The sequence below is a fragment of the Natator depressus genome, chromosome 11, assembly GCF_965152275.1.
Source record: "Natator depressus isolate rNatDep1 chromosome 11, rNatDep2.hap1, whole genome shotgun sequence".
NCBI classification, from domain to species: Eukaryota; Metazoa; Chordata; order Testudines; family Cheloniidae; genus Natator; species Natator depressus.
Window position 1 is genome coordinate 68,259,849 of NC_134244.1, and position 24,395 is coordinate 68,284,243.

General features: G+C 43.1%; 1 protein-coding gene across 2 annotated transcripts in view; it reads left to right on the plus strand.

Annotated features, from left to right (window-relative positions):
* The window catches only part of UBE2F (ubiquitin conjugating enzyme E2 F (putative)), a 123,772-nt gene that overhangs the window by 58,414 nt on the left and 40,963 nt on the right, over nt 1–24,395 (plus strand). For both annotated transcript variants that reach the window (XM_074968116.1, XM_074968117.1), the window contains 2 exons: nt 5,105–5,162; nt 22,299–22,331. In XM_074968116.1, coding sequence (XP_074824217.1) covers nt 5,105–5,162; nt 22,299–22,331 — 91 coding nt within the window. The remainder of the gene's footprint in view (nt 1–5,104; nt 5,163–22,298; nt 22,332–24,395) is intronic.

The window sequence follows — 24,395 nt, forward strand, 5'->3', positions numbered from 1 at the left end:
TTGTTTCAGACCTTCCCCTATTTCTCCATTCTCTCTTCTTCTCTATGCTTTATGCTCGTCCTTTGGGTTTTTTTTGGTCACTCTCCCCTTCTCTCCTCACCTTCTCTGTCCCTTCATTTCTACTTTCCTCATCCTTCTACTTGAGCTCTTAAACTCTCCCTTGGTCTCCAGTCCTTCCCCAGTTCTGTCATCCTCTTTTTGGGGCCCAGAGTGGCCTAAAGTGCCCCTTCCAGGCCAGGGGCCTTAGAGTAGCTTTTGTGGGATGAAATGTCCCTGGAGCAGCCCAAATAGCTGCTCAGAGCATGGCACCTGCTTTCTGCTGCTTTTCACCTTGCCACTAGAAGTTGGGTTAATTTTTTAGAGATCCTTTCCCCCCTCCCCCCCCCCCAATCTTTGGAGGGAGTATAAACTCCAAGCACCCCAGTTAAATGTGATAAAGATGCAGTCAGTTCTGGAGGTGTAGGAGGAGTGGCAATTTGGGAAGCCTGGTTGGAAGTTCTGTGCCTGCCTAGATTCAGGCAAAGCAGGGAACTTAAAAGTTTTCATAAGTATCTGCTTCATGCTCCATGCTCTGACACTGCATCAGGGAGAGCAAATGGAGCCAAGATCAAAGTTGCCACTCTGCATGCTGGAAAGGAGAGCTGTGTAAGATCAGCCAGATATCAGTGTGTGCAGTCAGAGGTGTGAACTTGGGCCAGGATTGATGTGGGGCTTTATATGTGATCAGTGAACCAATCTAGTTTGAAATTTGAAAAAGAACAGCAAAAATTTGCCAGTTTTCAGTCATTCTAATAATTTGTGTGAAATTGCTTTTTGAAAATTGTTTAATAACTCAGAGCCCATTTTTATCTAGACCCAACTACAGTCTCATGAAAGCTTTCTTGAAAGGCAGTGATTCTTGAGAGGCTGTGTCCTTTTCTTGGCTGTGCCACTTACCTGCTGTGTAACCTTGGGCAAGTCACTTCCTCTCCCAGAACCTCCATTTCTCCATCTCTAAAATGGGACTAGTGATCCTTGCAGCCCTTTGTTAAAGCACATCCAGCCCATGGGACTGTCCTGCCTGGCCCCTGAGCTCCTGGCCGGGGACACTAGCGCCCCCCCCCCCCGCCCCCCCCGCAGCATCAGCTCTCTGCCCCGCCAGTGCTCTGGTCAGCTGCTCCTACTGGGCAGCATGGCTGCGAGTTCCTGCTGCTTTGAGCGGCATGGTAAGGGGGCAGGGAGCAGGGTGTGTGTGTGCAGAAATTGGATAAGGGGCAGCTGATCCCAGGGGACAGGGAGCAGGGGGCAGAGGTTGCGGGGGGGGGGGGCGGTCAGGGGACTGTGGAGGTTGGATAGGCGTGAGAGTCTTGCGGGGCCTGTCAGGGGGCAGAGGTGTGGATAGGGGTTGGGGCAGTCAGGGAGCAGGGGGGGTTGGATAGGGGGTGGGGTCCCGGGGGGGCAGTTAGGGATGGGGGGGGTCCCGGGAGGGGTCGGTCAGGGACAAAGAACGGGGGTGGGGGGGGGTTGGATGGGTCAGAGGTTCTGACGGGGGCAGGAAATGGGAGGGGGCAGATAGGGGGCAGGGTCCAGGCTGTTTGGGGAGGCACAGCCTTCCCTACCTGGCCCTCCATACAGTTTCGCAACCCCGATGTGGCCCTCAGGCCAAAAAGTTTGCCCCCCCTGGTTTATAGTGTTAAGTACTTTTTTGCTTTTTGTATGTAAATTTATTTAATCCTGATTTTTAAATCACTGTAAACTATCTGAACAGGCTTAGAGATTATCATAGTTTTAAGAAAGAAGAGGTCATCAGATCAACCTTGTCTTACCTCTTGTGCATACGCCACCCAGCACTGGTACTTACACTAAATCCAACAACTGAAATTGGACCAAAGTTTGACAGCCCAACAGAGGCTAGACTTTTTAAGTGCCACAGCCAGAGAATAGGAAGAACTGAGATGCAACAGTGCCTGAGGTCCCGTGGACAAATGATTAAATGAGATTTGGGAAGATAATCCTGTCAAGTGACCTGTACCCACACAGTGCAGAGGAAGGTGAAAAAAACCCAAGGTCTCTGCCAGTCAGACTGGGGGGGAAATTCCTTTCTGACCCCACATATGGTGATCTGTTAGACCTTGAGCATGTGAGCAAGAACCAGCCAGCCAAGCACCTGTGAAACAGGATACTTGGTGCCACATCCAAGCCCTGGCCTACCATTGAATTCTGTTGTGTTAATTTACCAAAGTTTTATGAGGGCAGCAGTACTAAAATCAAGCTAAATATACCACTATCCTTTACGTACACATAAAAATCCTTTTTCAGATCATTCATGTTTTACTTTCCTTCTATAAGAATATACTTCTGGGGGAATTCTGCACCACTGTGTAATGCAGAATTGGGCAGAATTAATGGTCCCTGCAGAATTCTATTTTTCCTGCAGAATTTGTGATTTCCACCAAAATGATTCCTTTTGGTGGAAATCACAAATTTCAGCTACCCAGGCAGGGCGGTACTATAGAAGAACCTCAGAGTTACAAACTGACCAGTCAACCACACACCTCATTTGGAACCAGAAGTATGCAATCAGGCAGCGGCAGAGACAGAAAAAATAAAGCAAATACAGTACAGTACTATGTTAAATGAAAACTACTATTAAGAAAAAAGGGAAAGCAGCATTTTTCTTCAAAGTAAAGTTTCAAAGCTATATTAAGTCAATGTTCAGTTGTAAACTTTTGAAAGAACAACCGTAACGTTATGCTCAGAGTTTCGAACATTTCAGAGTTACGAACCTCCATTCCCAAGGTGTTTGTAACTCTTGGGTTTTACTGTAGTTCATTGTGCTATTGAAATAAATCTTGAATCATATAGTGATAGTTGAAAATTTTCTCGTTATCAGGGCATAGCAACGAGACTAGCACTAAGGCAACAGAAGGATGAAGATAATTAGTTGAGTAGCACAGCTAGGAAGGATTCATGTTGCCTGGTGTCATTACTAATTAATTTTAGGGAAAACATAGGGCATTTTATTACAGGTTAATTTCCTAATATATTTATACTTAGCATACTGGCTAAGCACATATTTATTTCATTGGTATTACCATATAGGAAAGCTCTGATTACTTAATCATATATGCGGTCTATCAACTCTAATTTTGGGGGTTTCTTGGAGTAGGGGTGTTTGTTTTTAAGATTTTGTTGTGGTTTAGTTATGGATGACACTAGAGGTAGCTAAAAGATGGCAAAATAAAACACCAGTTCAGTAAAACCCTATGCAATGAAAAGGAGAAAGGTATCTATAGCAAGATGGTAGTAAATTGGCAGCACATTTTATTGCCAAGTAGGCATGGGGCACTAGCCTTTTATTTCTGTAGATCTGAGGCCTGGTCTAAAAATTAGATAGACCTAGCTACATTGCCCAGGACTGAAAAATTTTGTGCCTTGTGCAACATAGGTTGACCTAACCTAGTGTAGATTCAACTAGGTCAACTGAAAAAGGCATCTCGGAGAGGCAGATTAACTACGTTGGCAGCATAACCCCTTCTATTGTTGTGCCACTATAATATAGACTTGCCCTGAGTGAAAATTTGTTCTGTTCACAGATGAAAGCACATTTACTCTTATCCTAAATTCTATTTGAGTACATCACATAATTGCCAAATAGTTTGGCGCAATTAAGAGGGGTCCAGGTGTTTTCAATGAAAGGCTAAAAATTAAATCGAAAAAGCTCTGTTCAAGTGTTTTTTCTAATTATTCATCTTAAAACTAGGCGAAGTATTTAAATAATGGACTTCAGTACTAAACAAAAATGTACAGTTTACACAGATAATCTCTTCTATACATTATATGTAGGTGTAGCAGAATCCAGCCATATGTAATTCATACAGCTGTTTCCACGTAAATCCACATGGATTAGGTACATTGTGTGGGTTTTAGCACAGGAATTCCTTTGGAGCTATCTTTCTCATTTCCCTGTTTTATTCCTCCATTAACCAATGTTTTTCAGTCTGAATATGTGACATCTATGCTCTGGGATGTACCCTGAGGCCTCTCTACTTCCAAGTGGAGTTAAGATGTTGGGTTTGACTCGTAATGCCTTAAAATGGCTTGGGTCCTCTCCTCTTGCAACATCGCTTCTTTCTTCCAACCACGGTGCTACTGTTGATCAGCTGAGGCCCTGAAGATGGAGATTCCTTGGCATAAAAGACGAGAAGCAGCCAACAAGGGATTGTGTGATTCATTGGACTTTTACCTGGATTTTTCCACCTGGGTTTGACACAGATTCATATTTCAAAATTATGGCTATTAAATATTAGTATTTTGGAAATTTTAGACAAACTTAAAAAAAAGTCAGGTTTTTTCCTATTCCTGATCAACAGTGGCACTGAAAATGAAGCTCTTGCAACATGAGGGATGCTGCAAAATATCTCTCCTTCCCCTACCTTGCCAGAAGCTGGGAATGGGCGACAGGTGATCATGTGGTGATTACCTGTTTTGTTCATTCCCTCTGGGGCACATGGCACTGGCCATTGTTGCAAGACAGGATACTGGGCTAGATAGACCTTTGGTCTGACCCAGTACGGCCGCTGTTATGTTCTTATGAAATAGCCTAAATTTTGGTGATTCTCCGGGTGCTCTGCAAGGCCTGTTCACCCAGGCTATGGGTGAGAGGGACATACTAGAAACTGCTTGTGTTTGTGTCTGTGTGTACAGCGGTTAAGAGGGGACATTGTTAGGCTTGTTATCTCATTTGTTATATCTATACATGCTTGATCATATTTTTGTTTTCAGTTCTGTAAACCCCTGGATTTTTTTAAAGTTCCTTATTTTGGATTATGCTGTGAAGATCAGGAGTTCTTTGTTTCATTTTAGAACAGTTAGTTTGTGGGAGTTCCCCCTTTTGTTGTTTTTATATGGATTTTTAACAACTCAAAATACTTCATATGATACAAAAAAGGTATAATTTCTGCATCCCAAGAGTAACCAATATTTCCTAATTTTCTGAGGGATGTAAAAGTTTAGTGTTCTGATTTTTTCTGAAGAGATTGCAGTCAGTAAAGTTTTAAGTAAGCTTAACTGCTTCTCAGTTTCAGATTGTATTGTATAATGTATGCCTCCTTGTCTGTTCCAGTTTATTGAGAGAACATTCAATTGATGGCACTGGCTGGGCTCCAACTAGAACATTAAAGGTACCATTTCTTTTTAGCTATAAAAATCTGTTTTGATGTAGTTATCTTCTGAACAGTTCATGTTTATAAAATATACGCTTTGCCAAGTTAGGGTAACAGTATTGCTGTTTCTATAAAAGTTTAATATTTTTGTCTTCAGAAGAGCCTTAGTGCCTCATTTATTAAAACGTGAAGATCTTTTTTTAGTACTTAGCACTGTTTTTTTTCTCTGCCTTATAATCAAAATATTAATTTTAACTTTATTTGTTAAAACCCATTTGCATAGCTGTACAGACAAACGTGGGGGGAGGGATAGCTCAGTGGTTTGAGCATTGGCCTGCTAAACCCAGGGTTGTGAGTTCAATCCTTGAGGGGGCCATTTGGGATCTGGGGCAAAAATTGGGGATTGGTCCTGCTTTGAGCAGGGGGTTGGACTAGATGACCTCCTGAGGTCCCTTCCAACCCTGATATTCTGTGATTCTGTGGGTATAAAATAAAAACCAATGCTTTGGCAAACCAAAAAGCTAGTCATAATATTCTGTCTATATTGTCTTGTAAACTGACTCTCTGCTACTAATGAAGAAACATCATCCCATGTGTTTTAATGTTAAGCTCTTTTAGTGAGTTCTCTATACTCTTGAACTTATATTTATAGGGCAACATTTTACCTGCTGAAAGACTGGTTAATAGTAAGGGTTATTCCTGCAAAACCCTATTCATGTGAATAGTCCTGTTGACTTCAGTGAAATTCAGATTTTTGGTATTGCCTAGATGGAGACTCGGTGCTCAGTAAGCCAGGATGTAAATCTCCAGTGTACTAGCTTGCTGAGCACTGTGGACACTGCTGTCGCTCACTAAAACATCCATAGTGCGCTTTGATGTTATACAGTTTGAAATTTTGAGACTTTCTGTAGAAGTAGTTTCTGAAGAGGTGGATCAGTGAAATATCTAGCTATTATCTTCAAAGTACAGGAGTACTTGTGGCACCTTAGAGACTAACAAATTTATTAGAGCATAAGCTTTCGTGGGCTACAGCCCACTTCATCGGATCCATAGAATGGAACATATATATATGTTGGAAGTTACCATACAATACGTACAGATAAGTTGGAAGTTACCATACAAACTGAGAGGCTAATTAGTTAAGATGAGCTATTATCAGCAGGAGAAAAAACTTTTGTAGTGATAATCAAGATGGCCCATTTAGACAGTTGACAAGGTGTGAGGATACTTAAGGAAATAGATTCAATATGTGTAATGACCCAGCCACTCCCAGTCTCTATTCAAACCCAAGTTAATGGTATCTAGTTGGCATATTAATTCAAGCTCAGCAGTTTCTCGCTGGAATCTGTTTTTGAAGCTTTTCTGTTGCAAAATTGCCACCCTTAAGCTTTTACTGAGTGGCCAGAGAGGTTGAAATGTTCTCCTATCGGTTTTTGAATGTTATGATTCCTGATGTCAGATTTGTGTCCATTTATTCTTTTGCATAGAGACTGTCCGTTTTGGCCAATGTACATGGCAGAGGGGCATTGCTGGCACATGATGGCATATATCAAATTCGTAGATGTGCAGGTGAATGAGCCCCTGATGGCGTGGCTAATGTGATTAGGTCCTGTGATGGTGTCACTTGAATAAATATGTGGACAGAGTTGGTATCGGGCTTTGTTGCAAGGATAGGTTCCTGGGTTAGTGTTTTTGTTGTGTGGTGTGTGGTTGCTGGTGAGTATTTGCTTCAGGTTGGGGGGCTGTCTGTAAGCAAGGACTGGTCTGTCTCCCAAGATCTGTGAGAGTGAGGGATCATTTTTCAGGATAGGTTGTAACTCTTTGATGATGCGCTGGAGAGGTTTTAGTTGGGGGCTGAAGGTGACAGCTAGTGGCGTTCTGTTATTTCCTTTGTTGGGCCTGTCCTGTAGTAGGTGACTTCTGGGTACTCTTCTGGCTCTGTCAATCTGTTTCTTCACTTCAGCAGGTGGGTATTATAGTTGTAAGAATGCTTGATAGAGATCTTGTAGGTGTTTGTCTCTGTCTGAGGGATTGGAGCAAATGTGGTTGTATCTTAGAGCTTGGCTGTAGACAATGGATTGTGTGGTGTGGTCTGGGTGAAAGCTGGAGGCATGTAGGTAAGCATAGCGGTCAGTAGGTTTCCGGTACAGGGTGGTGGTTATGTGACCTGAATGGGAGCATAGTAAATTCATTCTTCTCTTTAATACACAAATGGCTTTAAAAAGTAAGTGCTGAGGCTGAAATAGCCTCTTTGGTAATGGCAAATGCTTGTAGCTTGTTTCTGGATATGAAGTGTGACTACATAAAAATCCAGTGACTGATTTATCCTTTCCCTTCTAATTATTTGTGGTCCATCCAGTGAGCCCATTTTTTGCAAATTTAGTATACGCAAAATGAGTACATTGTTTGAAATACAAATATTTTAATTTGTATATCAAAGGAGGAAAAATGTTCTGTGTAAGGAGTCCTGGCCATGGATTTCTGTGTGGCCAAGGATAAGTCACTTAAACTCTCCAGCTGAGTTTCTGCATCTGTAAAACCAATATTATGCCTCGTTGCCACCCTCATGGATTTTGTGGCTACGTTTTTCAGTGTTTGTAAAAGAGATCCTTGGATGGATCTACATAAGCTCGAATACATGGAAGTGTATGTTTAATATATATATATGTGTGTGTGTGTATAAATTGTGTTAGTATTATTCAAACACACAGAATGGTTATTGCATATGTAATATATGTATACTCAGTATGTAGTATAAACTGAAAAAATGAGTGTAGTTGTGAGCTGTATGTAAAATTATTGTCATGTGATGATAAATTTAATTTGTCACCAGAATAGAAGGTGTACAGTGCTCACTTTATATTATTTTTGATTGCAAATATTTGCACTGTAAAAATGATAAACAAAAGAGGACGCATGGTTAAAGCATGAAGGGACATATGAATCTTTAGTACATCTGGCACATAAATATCTTGCGATGCCAGCTACAACAGTGCCATGCGCACGCCTGTTCTCACTTTCAGGTGACATTGTAAACAAGAAGCGGACAGCAGCATCTCTTGCAAATGTAGACAAACTTGTTTGAGCACAAAGTAGAACTGAGTGGACTTGTAGGCTCTAAAGTTTTATATTTTTTTAATGCAGTTATTTTTGTACATAATTTTACATTTGTAATTTCAACTTTCATGAGAAAGAGATCGCACTACAGTACTTCTGTTAGGTGAATTGAAAAATACTGTTTTTGTATTTTACAGTGCAAATATTTGTAATAAAAAATATAAAGTGAGCACTGTACATTTTCTATTGTGTAGTAATTGAAATCAGTATATTTGGAAAATGTAGAAAACATCCAAAAATGTTTAAATAAATGGTATTCTATTAACAACAGCATAATTAATCGCGATTTTTTTTAATCGCTTGACAGCCCTAATGTGGTGTCATCCTCTGAGTTGATTAACGAGGTTGGAACTTCTAGATCCATCGCACAGACCTCTGCCAGTTAAGATAAAGGAATAAGGTTTTCATCATCTACAGGGACCAGAACTAAAAGGCCATGATACACACACTATGCCAGTGCTTTTCACAGATATTAGCTGAGAATAGAGGAATGATAGATTCAGGAAGCGTGGATTCCATTCCAGACTTCAGAGAAGAGTGTGCTTTAGTGGGCATAGCCCTTTCTTCCCTGTCCTCTCCAACCTGTCCCTGTCTCAGTTCTGTCTCTTCTCCTGCCCTGGCTTCTTGTCCCTGCCTGTGTAATTCCAGTTTCGCCTCCCACTTCTCATTCTAGTCCCAGTCTTCTTGCCCAGCCTTCAGGGTTTCCTGTTTGAGTTCCAATACACGCCTCCCTCCCCATCTTCCATTCTCTCTCCATCCCCACACCCAGTCTGTCTCCTTTCCTGGCCAAGCCCAGTGCTCTGTTCCTGGCTTCTCATCCGATCTCAGTGCCTCTCCACCACTACACACACACACACAGCCAGTTAGCTCCTAGTTTTCTCAGTGGTTCCCAGTCTCCTTGCCCTGCCAGTCCCAGCCTTCCCTTCTGTTCCCTCCAACTTCCAGTCTCTCCTGTCCCAATCTTACCAGACTCCTTGTTCCAGTCTACTCCCCTCCTTCCCCAGTCTGGCATTTTTCGGTTCTGCATTCAAATCCAACAGCTGCTGCTTCCACTCTGCCTAAGTGCCAGCAGAGATGAAGGGTATAATTGGAAACTTGCGAGAGGGGCTCCCTGATCTCAGTTACAGCGCCTGGCCCCAGCCCCAGCCCCAAGCAGCAATTACAGGAAAGTCTGGCTTTGCCTCCTTAGTCTGGGGCTGGAGCATGCTCAGTCACTCTCTGGGGATGGTACATGCACAGTCTGGTCAGCACTAGAAGCTGTGGGAAGCTTGAGCATGATAAGTGAGGAAGGAATCAGGGATTTTTGCTGTTAAACATCGAAGTCTACTGAGCATGTGTGAGTTGTGATTTCTTTTTTAAAAGCTTAAACTTAGCCAAATTTGGGTGGATTTTCACAGGAATGACAAAGCGCACTTCCCTAATATAGAGGCCACTCCCTGCCAAATGTCAAGGCCCTAGTGCAAAGCATGGGGTCACTAGACCATTTCAAAGAAAATGTCTCATGATGCTTTGTCCATGTAAAAAAAAAAAAAAAAGATATTTTCCACTAAATCTCATTCTTGGAAACAGTTGAAGCATTTTTGGCTAAAATTGTATGGATTTAAAAAAAAAATATGGAGACAGACACCAATATGGAAAATTTCAATCCGAATGTTCAGTTTGGCAAAGTTATAAGCAACTGAAAACAGTATATTGTAATGGGAAGTGCAGGGCAACCTTAATAATAGGTGGTGCTACAAGCCCTGCCTATATATCACAGTAGAATCTTTGTTACTGTCACAGAAAGGAAGTAAATGTGTATGCTGGTGGTGATCTGCCCAGCCAGCGTGTGGGAGTCTTCAGAGCGATCAATAGCAAGCAGTGAACTTAATCATAGAATATCAGGGTTGGAAGGGACCTCAGGAGGTCATCTAGTCCAACCCCCTGCTCAAAGCAGGACCAATCCCCAACTAAATCATCCCAGCCAGAGCTTTATTAAGCCAGGCCTTAAAACCTCTAAGGATGGAGATTCCACCACCTCCCTAAGTAACCCATTCCAGTGCTTCACCACCCTCCTAGTGAAAAAGTTTTTCCTAATATCCAACCTAAACCTCCCCCACTGCAACTTGAGACCATTACTCTTTGTTCTGTCATCTGCTACCACTGAGAACAGTCTAGACCCATCCTCTTTGGAACCCCCTTTCAGGTAGTTGAAAGCAGCTATCAGATCCCACCTCGTTCTTCTTTTCCGCAGACTAAACAATCCGAGTTCCCTCAGTGTCTCTTCATAAGTCATGTGTTCCAGTCTCCTAATCATTTTTGTTGCCCTGTGCTGGACGCTTTCCAATTTTTCCCCATCCTCCTTGTAGTGTGGGGCCCAAAACAGGACACAGTACTCCAGATGAGGACTCATCAATGTCGACTAAAGGGTCGAACTTACTGCTGAGTCATCTCTCACATCTAAGGATTGAGATATGCAATAATGAGAGCCTAGTTTTTTAATTTACTTGCAAATTTTCGATTGCTTAGCACATCAGATAATTCTTCCTTCTCTGTTTGCGGAGGTGTGTTTTCAGTTGCTCCAGTAGCTGATCTGAAAGTTCAGGCTTCAAAAGAAGGGGAGTTCAGTGGACTGGGTCTGATGTCACTGCTTGCGATTGACAACTTTGATGACTGCCTTGAGAGGGCAGGGCTGAATAATATCCACATGTTCATAGTTCCTGACATGTTGTTTGAGAGATTAAAATTGCTGGTAAATAGGATGGAGAGGGAAATGATATTCTGCCCCCTTCTTCAAGGATTTTTTTTCTTAGCTGGTTCTCCTCCTTACTCTCATTTCTCCCAGAGAGAGGTCATTGCATCTCTTTCTCTAGAGTGTGTGTGGGGGGGGGGGGAATGGGATGGAGGGGGTGGTATTATGTGTCATCGCATGTGGCCTGTTGGCACCCACGCCACCAGTAATTCCCCTATCTTATTGGGTTGAGTGCGTTCCTGGTACTTGCAGGTAGAGCAAATAAAACACAGGTCAGTAAGTTTAGTATGTGCAGCAGTGAGGAAGATTCTTATAGGAGAGAGCTGTTTTTGTATGTCCAAATATAGTAGCTAAACTCTATAGCTATTAGCATGGGTTTTATGATTCCATGACAGTAATGTTCATATTTTTAAAATATATAGAAATAGGTAGCCTTAATGTTTAGAAGAGAAGTGTAAAACTCTTAAGTATAAAATTCATGCTTGAAATTATCTGTAATTTATCATTTTGTGAAAGCAACAGCTTGAGGCAGGATAACAGAGTAGTTAAACATATTATCTTTTCTGGTATGTGTGACACCCCCCAGGCTGCAGTCTGGACTGTAGAACCACTGTGACCCCTTTAACTCTCCTGCCCGGGCTCTTCTCCTACACTGATATGCTAGTGAACAGCAAGCTACTTCAGCCTCTGTTCTCTCAGCCAGCAGCATGCAGAGGCACACGCAGCAACGTCCATGAAGACTTTCTTAGCCACTCATGAACTGTATATCGGGAGATGCCCTCGAATTCCCCTATCCCCAGCCTTGCACCCCAGAAATGTGGTCTTACGCTGCTCAAGACCCCCTGATCAGAGTAAGCTCACTAATTAGTTTTTCATATCATCAACGGGTACGAATATGCACCAACCTTTGTAACCCGAGTAGACTTCAAATACTTCTATTTATCCATAAAACAATAGCTTTATACCTCAGTATCCTGTCATCTACAATATATGCTGCCTGGTGTAATTCTGTGCAATATTTTGCATCACTAATTTTAATAAAAATATTTTAGTTTGCATTGGATAAATTTATAAATATGAATTGAATTGCCCAATGATTTAAACAAAATGTTTACTATTTTAAGTCCTTATTGATGGTACTAGTAGAATGACATCTATAAGATTCCTGCAATTGTTTTTAAACCAGATTTCACCCATTGTCTTCTATACCAATATAGCCTTGATTATATTTACATTAGATTCTTATTTAAAATAACCTTTCTGTTCCATTTACTAGACATGGCTACGTTTCATAAATTGGTTCCAGAGATGAACAATTAGACATAACAAATCTGATTTAAAGTAGACTTAAAAAAAAAAGTGCCAACTCAACCAGTAAACAATACCTTAAAAAAGCCAGGCTATCATGTGGACTCTTTTTAGTAAAGATAAATGCAGTACAGTTTCATGGTTTCATTTTTATATATTTGTCAGGATTATATTTTGCTCTGTTGTATCCTAGAGTACACAGAGGATGATTCTGTTTGCAGCAGAGCACCAGAGTAGCAAAACTTTCATATTGTTGTGAAAACTATATGAGCGCCTTCAAAGTGCCACCCGAGCCATGCTGCCTGAGCCCCAGGGTAGCAGCGGCAGGGCTCCGGCAGGCCCGGGGCTCCCTGCAGCAGCTGGGGCCCAAGGTCCTTTAAGTCACCACCGGAGCCCTGCCACTGCTACCCCAGGGCTCCGACAGTGGGGCTCGGGAGGCAATTTAAAGGGCCTGAGGCTCCAGTCACTGCAGGGAGCCCCAGCTCCTTTAAATCACCAGCCTGGGGAAGCCGGTCAGGTCCAGCATGCCATACCGGCTCTTGCTTGCTTTCACCTCTGGCCCTTGGTCACCTCAGGCACATGGCTCCTGAGCAGTGTTTGATGGGGCTATAAAATCAGGCTTTCAAAAAGCTCACCACATTTGTCCCTACATGTCTGAGAATACTCTTGAGCTACTCCTTACCAAGAAGACATACTGTAGAAAATCAAATGTCTTCTGGCCAAGAGAACCAGCCCCTGCCACAACATTCACCAGGTGCGATTCACATCAACTGAGGACCTAATTTTTTTTCTTTATACTACTGTTGTCATAAAATATACTTTCACTTTGAGTCTGATATTTCTCCTTTACCTAGTCTCAAGACTATGGGTTAAGTTCATTGTTTTGATTTCTATAGCGTAACTGCATTACAGACTTTGTGGGACTGACTTTCATTTTTTAAACTTCATGGAGAAATCAGTGTATAGTTTTGTTGGTCCCAGGATATGAGAGAGACAGAGTGCACTCATCTTGTCTCTCTGGAAAATTAGTGAAAGAATGCTTATTTTAAAAAAAACAAAAACAAAAAACTATGACCTTTAATAATCCCTGCTTCATAAGAAATGTGCAAAAACATACCCTGTTTCTTTTAACTGCTTCTTGCAGTTTCCCTGTTTTTGAATGGTAGTAATTATTGCTCCCAGACATGTAAAAGACATTTCATGAGGATGGCAGAGTACACTAGAAGAATTGAATGAAGCCATTCCTGTTTTCCAAAACTTTGGTAATACTTTCTGAATACAGAATTATTTAGTGGAGTATATTCCTGTTGCCTAGTCTCATGGGGCGGGGGGGAGGGCGTTGCATTTAGTTTTCATTATCATTGTAGTGGTGTTCATTCTGAAGCTAGTTTAGAAATCCAGTGGGAGCGCTGGTTTATAAAAGAGAGTCTGCTATGCTGTAATGTAACTATAGGGACAAATATCAAGGACTCCAGTAAGAAGAAAGTATGTTGTTTTGTATGCATGCTGTTACGGATTCGGAGCTTGTGACATGCATGGCTGACTCTGTCTCTCTGAAACTGAAACAGAGCTTGTTTACTGCTTCTGAAATTCTTCAGAAACGTTCAAATATTACTTTGGAGCAGTGGTCTCCAACCTTTTTAAGCACAAGATCACTTTTTGAATAAGTGCAACCCAGGATCTACCCCACCACGCTCACTCCATCTCTTCCCCCCCCCCACCCCCCCCGTCGCGCGCTCTCCCTCACCCACTTTCACTGGGCTGGAGTAGGGGGTTGGGGTGCGGGCTCTGGGCTGGGGCCGAGGGGTTCAGAGTGTGCGAGGGGGCTCCGGGCTGAGCCTGGGACAGGGGGTTGGGGTGCAAGAGGAGGTGAGGGATGCAAGTTCTGGGAGGGAGTTTGGGTGCAGGAGGGGGCTCAGGGCTGGGGTATGGGGTTGGGGTCTGGGAGGGGCTCAGGGCTAGGGCAGGGGGTTGGGGTGTGGGCTCTTGCCGGCCCTTATCTCAGGTGGCTCCAGGTGGGTGGTGCAGCGGGGATAAGGCAGGCTCCCTGCCTGCTTGCCCGCCCACGCCGGCCCCATGCCACTCCCAGAAGCTGCCAGCATGTCCCTGCGGCCCCTGGAGGGGGGCACATGGCTCCTTGCGCTGCCCCTCCCTCTAGGCACAGCCCCCGCAGCTCCCATTGGCCGCAGTTTACTGTTCCCGTTCCACTGTGGGGGCAGTGCCTACAGGTAGGAGCAGCACATGGAGACCCCACCCCCTCCCGACGCAGGGACATGCCAGCCGCTTCCAGGAGCAGTGTGGGGCCAGGACAGGCAGGGAGCCTGCCTTAGCCCTGCTGTGCCACTGGACTTTTAGCGGCCGGAGACTGTGATAGACTGGGCAGAGACTCCATGATCGACCAGTCGATCGCGATTTACCGGTGGTGACAACTGCTTTGGAGGGAAAAAAGTAAATGAGAATAGGAGGAATTCAGAGGTTTCCCATTCTTTCTTCCTCCTTTCATGCTAAATAAAGCATTTTATACTAATATTTTAAATACTCTGTAATCTAGATAAATATAAAGTGAGTGACGTCCACCTTAAGTAAATTGTTTTCATTTGGCTAGTGAGTAATAAAAATACTATTTTAAATAAATATTAAGGTTGTAGTATCACGCACTAAGTGTCTACTGAGCATGTGCAAATAGATTTTTCCTGTTGATCACTACTCTAGTTAAAAAAAAAAAAAGTAACAGGAGACGTCTCTGTGTGTGAGTGTGACTATTTCCTTTTCTTGATTCCAAGTGATAAATATTTTACCAAATGTCTTGTCAAACATATGTTAGCTACAAGATGCAAAAGTCTCAGTCTTCAGTATAATTAACTAGAGTCTATGCGATAAGAAGTACTCCTTAATAGCTTTGTTTAGGGAGTTTCCATGGTGTAGTTCTTTAGCTGCTTTTGTCTGACTTTTTAAATTAAATAAATAGTTAAATACTTCTTGCATATAAAAGGAAAATCTTATTGGTAATTTACATTTTTACACTCTGAAAAACACTATGTAGTTAATCTTTCAGACATCTGAGAACACAGTTATACAAGTCAAAGGCAGTGTTTCAAAGGCATAATTTTGGTGTAGGTTTGATAGCAGACTGTGAAATAGATGTGAATTACCTATTTGCTAAGGTTGGCGACTAGAACAGAAGCAGGTCTTCTGACCCAATGAGATGCTTTAAAATTCTTCAATCTCAGGAGAAACTATTTTACAAGCAGCACTTTGTATTTTAAGTCTCTATTGCTAAATCTGAAAGGGAGGCATTTTGGAGTTGCAATTTTTTCTTTATTTGGGGTGGCATAAATAAATCTGTAGGGCGTTTTTTTTTCAAAGTAACGATTTTTAGACCCAACACAAGTATGAAACAATGATACGGGGCAAAGAAAGAGAGACCTTCATCAATCAACCTTTGTACTGACATGTTGATCTTCTGATGTGCCTTATGTTGGATTCACCATGCTTTGGCCCAAACAGTTGCAGCAGTAAGTGATGGTCACCCTCTTGGTCAGCATAGCAGGGACTGTACCTTTGACCTCCAGAGCCACAGCACTCTGCAGGGGCTCATGTTATGTTGTTTTACTTTCTTAATTTTGATTTATATGCAAACAAATACATTTTATTTAACTACATAGGTATATTTGTCAATTATAAAACACAATCCATACAAATATAAAAAATCAAAATAAAAAAAGACCAATTTTTTTTAAACATTTGCTGCATAAAATAGCCCCCACACTAATAATACCAATTGTCTTGCACCTTCCCTAACCCCCAAAGCCTGGTTAAATAGATGGGATTTGCGATGTGCTCTGACAACCTACAGCCTTGCAAATCTGCATATTTTATAGGCAAAATCCTGTGTTCTCTGGAGCTGGCTTGACCTAAATACTGTATCTAAGGTCCTGAATTCTGAAGAACCTCAGTACAGCAGAGGGGAAATTTTGGAACACCTTGAGATAAATTATAAGCAGTGCAATAGTTAACGATGTGCTGAAATTTAAATTGTTGCTATTTTTCTTAGAATTAGTATCCTGCAGATGCCACTGCACTGGTTTGCACTCTTGATTCCCATTTGGAATATTTCGTTGCAACCAAAAGAGCAAGAAACCTAAGGTCCCCTCTCTCCCAGACCCCCCCTCCCAAAAAAAGACTTCAATTCTGTCTAGCACAATTCTGCATCAAGTTCTACAGCCACCGACTGCAGTCACATACTATATGGGTTGTTGTTAATACACAAACTGTTAGTTTCTTCCCACTTTTCAGAGGAACAAATAGTGCTGTACTTTTTTATGCAGGTATAGTATACATGATTTAAAAATACACTTTGCGTGTTCCTTCTATTTCTAGTTCTTCTATTTATTCACAAATTCACGAATTTCCAGTGGGTCCCTAATTTGTTTGGGTCTCCCAGCAGTCTACTGAGTATAATTGTTTGACATGTTTCATAGGCTACTTATGCAGAAGACAATCTGTATGTAGTATTGGCATTCAAAATTGCACATATTGATGTGTACAAACATATGTGTACAGTATGACCTTTTTACACAGGGCTAAATTTTTGGTTGGCTCTGTGCCATTGTGGTAGAATTATGATGTGGACACAGGGAGCCTTTTCCTCTTCTACGCATTTTCACTGTAGAGGAAACCCTAACAAAGCCCTTGCTGGGATGATTTAATTGGGGTTGGTCCTGCTTTGAGCAGGGGGTTGGACTAGATGACCTCCTGATGACCACAGAGATTCATTGCCATGGAAGCAAATCCCAAATAGTGGCAGTGATGGGAGACTTTCACACTTATAGAATGATAACAGTGAATCTTTTATAACAGCTATCACAAACTGCTAGGAAAACTCACCCGAACCTTGGCCAGAGAAACTTGGTTTTGTTTCCATAGTGATTATTCATTATTTTCCATGATGACTTGATTAACACACACAGTGTCCCTTGTCAGCTTCTTGGTTTCCTTAAACAATGTGTTGAAGTTCAGTCAACATACTTTCACGTAGCGGTCTTTCCAGGACACAGACGCTTTCTCCATTTTACAGTTGGTTCAGCCTACTACCAGAGTCTGGTCCTTCCGTTTGGCCTGGCTATAGCACTAAGAGTGTTTGCCCAGTGCATGGCGGTAGTCACGGCCTATCTCGGGCGTTGGGGTATTCCAAATTTACCCGAACCTCTGCAACTGGCTTGTCAAAGGCAACTCCAAGGCTCAGGTCCAACACGACATCACTGTACTACAATCACATGCCTCTCCTTGAGACTACTGGTCAACCACAAAAAGTCCACGTTAGTTCCAGTTCTAAGGATAGAATTCAGCGGGGGCATGCTCGACTCAACCCGGGTGAGACCGTTCCTGCTGTTAGACAGGTTTCAGGCCCTGATGGACCTCATCGCGGAAGTGTCCGCATTTCCCGTGACAACAGCCAGGGCGTGCCTGCGCCTACTAGGCCATAAGGCAGCTTGCACATACGTGGTCCGCCATGCCAGACTCCGCATGCGGCCCTGCAGCAATGGCTGGCATCGACCTATTCCCAATCAAGGGACAACCTGGAAAAGATCATAACCATTCCTCTGGCAGTTCGCACCTTGCTGCGGTGGTGGACCGATTGCGAGAAGGTCCTGGAAGGAGTCCCATTTCACGGTCCCACTCTATCTGTAGAGCTAGTGTTGGACGCTTTGGACCTTGGTTGGGGGGCACACCTTGGACATCTCTGGACCCAGGGGATGTGGACCCTGCAGGAGACAACATTACACATAAATGTAAAAGAGCTCAGAGTGGTCCAGCTGGTCTGTGGGGTCTTCCTGCCACACCTGTCAGGCAAAGTGGTGAGAGTCCTGATGGACAATACAACCTCAGTGTTCTACATCAACAGGCAAGGAGGAGCGCGCTCTTTGGCTCTCTGCCACTAGGCTCTCCATCTCTGGGACTTCTGCATTGGCCACGGCATCCATCTGGAAGCTGCTCACCTCCCTGGCATCAGGAACACCCTAGAAGATCACCTCAGCAGGAACTTCTCCTCTCACCATGAGTGGTCACTCCACCCGGAGGTGGCCCTCATAATCTTCCAGAGGTGGGGAATTTCCTGAGTAGATCTGTTTGCCACCAGGCAAACCAGAAAGTGCCATCGGCTTTGCTCCCGGCAGGGCCTGAGCAAAGTCTCCCTCTCCGATGCCTCCCTCCTGTTGTGGGCTGAGGGTCTGATGCATGCATTCCCTCCGATCCCTCTGGTCAGCCGGGTCCTAGTAAAGATCAAGAGGGACAAGGCACAGGTTATCGTGATTGCCCCGCGTGGTCTTGCCAGCACTGGTTCAGCACGCTCATGAACATGATGGTGGCCCCTCCCTGGCCCCTTCCCTGCTGTCCAATCTGCTCTCTCAGGATCATGGTCGGCTCCTACACCCCAACCTCGAGTCTCTACACCTCTCAGTGTGGATGCTCCGTGGTTGAACCCGGAGGAGAGTACCTGCTTGGAGGAGGTCGAGCAGGTTCTCCTGGGAAGTAGGAAGCCATCCACGAGACTAACTTACCTGGCCAAGTGGATGAGGTTTTCCCGCTCGGTGTCGGAGCGTGGCATTTCTCCCTCGCATTGTTCAGTTGAGTCCATCTTGGACTACTTACTGCAGCTCAGGAACCAGGGTCTGGTGCATTCTTCCATCAGAGTGCATCTTGCAGCCATCTCCGCATTCCCCCAGCCAGTCCAAGGTCAGACCGTCTTTTCTCATGACGTGACTGTCAGGTTCCATGACAGAATGAGGAGTAATGGTCTCAAGTTGCAGTGGGGGAGGTTTAGGTTGGATATTAGGAAAAACTGTCACTAGGAGGGTGTTGAAGGACTGGAATGTGTTACCTAGGGAGATGGTAGACTCTCCTTCCTTAGAGGTTTTTAAGATCAGGCTTGACAAAGCCCTGGCTGGGATGATTTAGTTGGGGATTGGTCCTGCTTTGAGCAGGGTGTTGGACTAGATGACCTCCTGAGGTCCCTTCAAACCCTGATATTCTATGATTCTATGAGGAGCCTCGAGAGGCTTTACCCGCAGGTACGGGCCCCTGTCTCGCAGTGGGACCTTAACCTGGTCCTCTCCAGGCTCACCAGCCCGCCTTTTGAGCTGCTGGGCTCCTGCTCCCTTTCCTATTTGTCCTGGAGAGTCGCTTTCCTGGTGGCGGTGACCTCAGCGAGACAGGTCTCAGTAATTAAGGCCTTGACCTTGGAACCGCCTTACACAGTTTTTTATAAGGACAAGGTCCAGCTGCGGCCCCTCGCAGCCTTCCTGCCGGTGGTGGGATCTTTCTTCCACATGAGCCAGGATGTATTTTTGCCAGTGTTCAGTCCGAAGCCGCACAAGACTGCTGAGGAGAGGCGTCTGCACGCACTGGATGTCTGGAGGGCCTTGGCTTTTTACTTGGAGTGTACCAAGCCTTTCCGTAAATCGACCCAGCTCTTCATCGCTACAGTAGATAGGAGGACGGGCCTTCTGGTTTTTTTGCAGAGGATTTCCAACTGGATCACCTCTTGCAGAAGGATCTGTTACGAGCTAGCAAAGGTCCCACCGCTACCAATCGTCAGGGCTCATTCGACTAGAGCGCAGGTGTCTTCGGCGGCCTTCCTAGCACACATCCCGATCCAGGACATCTGTAGAACTGCAGCGTGGTCCTCAGTCCACACGTTCACATCTCATTATACCATCACTCAACAGGCTAGAGATGACGCTGGGTTCGGCAGAGCTGTATTACAATCTGCGCAACCATGAACTCCTACCCGCCTCAACGGAAACTGCTGGAAGTCACCTAATATGGAATGGATATGAGCAAGCACTCGAAGAAGAAAAGACAGTTACCTTTTCTGTAACTGGTGTTTTTCGAGATGTGTTGCTCATGTCCATTCCACAACCCGCCCTCCTTCCCTGCTGTTGGAGTTTCCAGCACAAAGGAACTGAGGGTGAGGGGAGACGGCAGCGCCCCTTATACTGCGCCATACGGGCGCCACTCCAGAGGGCACCAGAGCTGCTCCCCTATCGATACTGCTGAGGGAAAAACTTCCGGCACCAGTGCATGACGAGTAAACACACCTAATGTGGAATGGACAGGAGCAACACATCTCGACGAACACCAGTTACAGAAAGGTAACTGTCTTTTCTCCCTTTTTCCAAACACTTTTGTTTTCTGGCCCTGAAAATGAACGATAGCATGCTAATTAGATCATTTCTGGTGAGGATGACTGCTCACCACCACATTCTTAAGAATTCTAGGCTATTTGTGCACCTTAAACATCTGAAATTCCTACTCTTTTACTATAAATTTAAACAGTAATGTTCTGTCCTTGTGGAATACTTTAATGACTTCAGGAGGTTTGCAGTGTTTACTAGCACTGATGACTTTAGAAACTCCATTAGAAGAAAGTGCTGAACAAGCTAAAATATTATTCCCTAATGTTACTTTGCTGATCTGCATGATTAAAAATAGATGGAGAGGGTGTTTTTGTATAAAATACATAAATGGGGCCAGAGAAAATGGGGTAGTAAAAAAACTATTGATCAGATAATGCTGACACCATGTCCTCTGCCAGCTTTTGTAAGCGTAACTATTGACAGAGGTTAAGGTATTATGTATTACCATACCTCATCATTTTGACTAAGTTCTGAGGGACCAGAGTAGTAAACAAGCTAAAATGCATCCATTCATTCAACCCTTTTTAATAAGCAAATATTGCAAGATGTTAAATGAGCATAAAATGCATTTTGTTTTCTATGCCATAGTGAGAAGGGTTTATTTCTCTCAGGGTTTGTCTGCATGGCCAAAAAAGGTGTGTGTTTAGATTAGGACAACTAACTCACCTTAGCTCTCCAGGTGTAAAATCCTATTGGAGTCACAGCACTGTAGTGAGGTGAACTAGGTGAGGTCAGTCTAAGGCTGGCAGGTACAGTGGTGACTTTATCTCATGGTAAAAACTACAGTGCCTCTTCTCTAGTAGGAGCTTACAGTGGGCTGCCTAACGTGTAAGATATCTTGCTGTATAAAACCCATCTTTTTTAAAAATTGAAGACATAGTCTGAGAGAAGGTTTTCTAGGAGCTCTGTTTTACAGTCTCTGATTCAATTAACTGTAGTAATGTCTTACCACTTAATCTTGCTCGTTGTTTGTCAGCCCATGAAATTTGTAACTCGGGACACACACCTGTAGGCCAGACACTCATGGAACTGGAGTTAAGGAAAATGTTACATCAAATGACTCTAAATGAGGGAGTCTCAGGGGGCAACACTTCCATCTAGTTTACTGATTTCTTACTGTGAATCTGTAATTGCACATTGACTGTCCCTATTCAGTTAAAGAAAACTTGGAGGTAGAGGCGAGCAAATAATTTGCAATGAATAATTAATTTGATAAATGTAGCCTCTTCTCATACTTTCAGAATATTCACATGTAGATCAGTTTTCTCAAATTTGATATTTCATGTCTATTTGACAAACATTTTGTCACATTTTTATATGTTATGGATTGATCACGTACAGTTCACCGCGAGTATCTGATACTTCCTATTTGAAATCTGAGCTGTGGTGTTCAGTTTTTATTGGTGTGGTCAGTCACTCAGTATTGTTTCTTTTCCTTGAACACAGAAGGGGTGAGTGCGGTTTCAGAGTGTGAATATTTACATGAAATTTTAAAATGGATGTGTTTATGTTAACAGAAAAATTATTCACCATGTGCTACTTGTACTTGATGACGGTTTTTAAATGTCTCAAAGGTGCTTAAAGCCCTGAATAAGTGCTTTTTTGCATGTTATATATTGAAATAAATATTGGGAAAGTTTTAAACATTTTGAATATAAAGAAAAGCCACCCAATACTCACCTCCTTTCCTAGATTTAAGACTTTCCATCATTTTGCTGGGTTAATAGAAATGTAAAGGATGTTAAAATGCACAAAATATTTTAAGTACACATGACTGATTTTGTTGTTTTTCCTTTTCAGGATGTTGTTTGGGGATTGAACTCTTTATTTACAGTAAGTAAGATGATGCAATGCATGCAGCTAAATTTTGTTTTCCCTCTCAGGTGGTTTTCGAAGTTACTTGGTATAGACCTGATCCAGTGTCTCTTTTATAGTTAATGTTCGTGTTCCTCCTGTCTTTCGTGGTGTTTAATTAACCCCATTTATTAGCTAGCCATGGGGATTATCATACAGAAGGGCATATGCTGCCTTCCTTAATATTTTTTTGTATTTATAGTTATAAATCTATGGTTCAGCCTTTGGTAACGAGTTGCTTAGGGTTTTCCACAAATCCTAAATTCCTTCAGTGAGTTATTGTGCTGGGAATGTGAGGATTACTTTGGCAGATAACTGGTATTGCTGTAATCCTGAAAAGTTGAGGGTTGGGATAAAAAATTGCCCAATATAGGTTTAATTATTGACAATTATAATCATTAAACGCATGTTGGAGGTGTGAGGGGCTCTGAGGATCTCCAACCCCCAGAATGAGAATAGGGCCTGACACTGAATTAAAACATGAGATTGCTCCCATGGAATCCCACATGACGTGAAAAGAGTTGGCAGGAGCAGGAAGCCCGAGTCTCCTATTTACAAGAGGCAGCTACGAGAAGTGGAGGGTACATGTAAAATCCTGGATTAATGGCAGGAACAGGCAGGACTGGAGCTAGCAACCCTCACCTCAGATATACAACAGAAGCCAGAAACTGCCCCCATTGATAGATTAGAGGCAAGTAGAGATAGCCCTCCTCCCCTCTGAGGCAGAGGTGTGGGGTGTGACTGTCATGGATAACCCTTACTGTTGCCTGGTGGCAGTGGGAAGTTCAAGGGTGGAGAGCAGAGGGATCATGGTCAAGCTGGCCACCTGAGCTCTCATTGCCATCACTTCCTTCAACTGCAGTAAGGGTTACCCTAACTTCTCTAAAGAGCTACCCCAGTGCACAGTGAAGCACCTGGGACAGGAAGCAGAGTTGCTGGCTATGTCTGCCCAGCCCTGTTTCCTCAAGCCCCAGCTCAGATAGAAGGATTCTGTCCCTCATTTCCTGAAGGAGGAGCTGGGTAGCTGAACCATCACTGCTACCACCAGGAATATTTTTCTAAAGTTTGTTGAATAGACAAAGATTATGGCCACAGAACCCTGGGAAACTGAGAGCTTTCATGGGCCAATGAGGCTTAATTTGCCTGGATTAGGGCCTTTAGTAAATTTAATTTATGAAAAGATTGGAGAGCACTTGCCTTTTCAGTGCAGAGTAATTAGAATACAGCACAAATATAAATAACTAAAAGAGGGTGAGTCTGGTTTAGAGAAACAAAAAGAGTGCAATCCTACAATAGGAATACACATAAAATATATATACAGGGCGAACATCTGAAAAGAGTGATGATCATGCATGACAGACTGCAAAGATTTGTAATGTCCTAGAAGATTCTCACCGTGCATCTTGGATTTCCCCTGTGCATATGCTCAAAGGCTTTTTGTAAATAATTACGCTTTTAAAAGTTGATGTGGGCTTGTTTCTAGAAAGAAAGGAAGGTAAGTGAATGATTGAGAGTCTTGCTCAGCTTTTGGTTTGGAGAGAAAATTGAAACTTGTAAATTTGTTGGGGGAAAAAAAAAAATCAATGACCATAGAGACTCATTGCCATGGAAGCAAATCCCATATAGTGGCAGTGATGGGAGCCTTTCACACTTATAAAATGATAGCTGTTATAAAAGATTCACTGTTATCACACACTACTAGGAAAACTGACCTGTACCTTGGCCAGAGAAATTTGGTTTTGTTTCCATAGTGATTATTCATTATTTTCCATGATGAGTTGATTAACACACTGTCTCTTGGCAGCTTCTTGGTTTCCTTAAACAATGTGTTGAAGTTCAGTCTTTCTGCAAATACAGCACAAATAGTAGTGCAGGTGATACACATTACAGACACTGCAAGCCATGCCAGTAAGCTGTAGAATGCACTTGCAGTGTTCTCAGCTAAAAGAAGACAGCTGCTTTTTTCTGAGGGAGGAATTACTGAGAGATGGATGTTTAGAAGTAAAATTTAAAATGACTGTATTTAACCCTTTCGTACAGTTT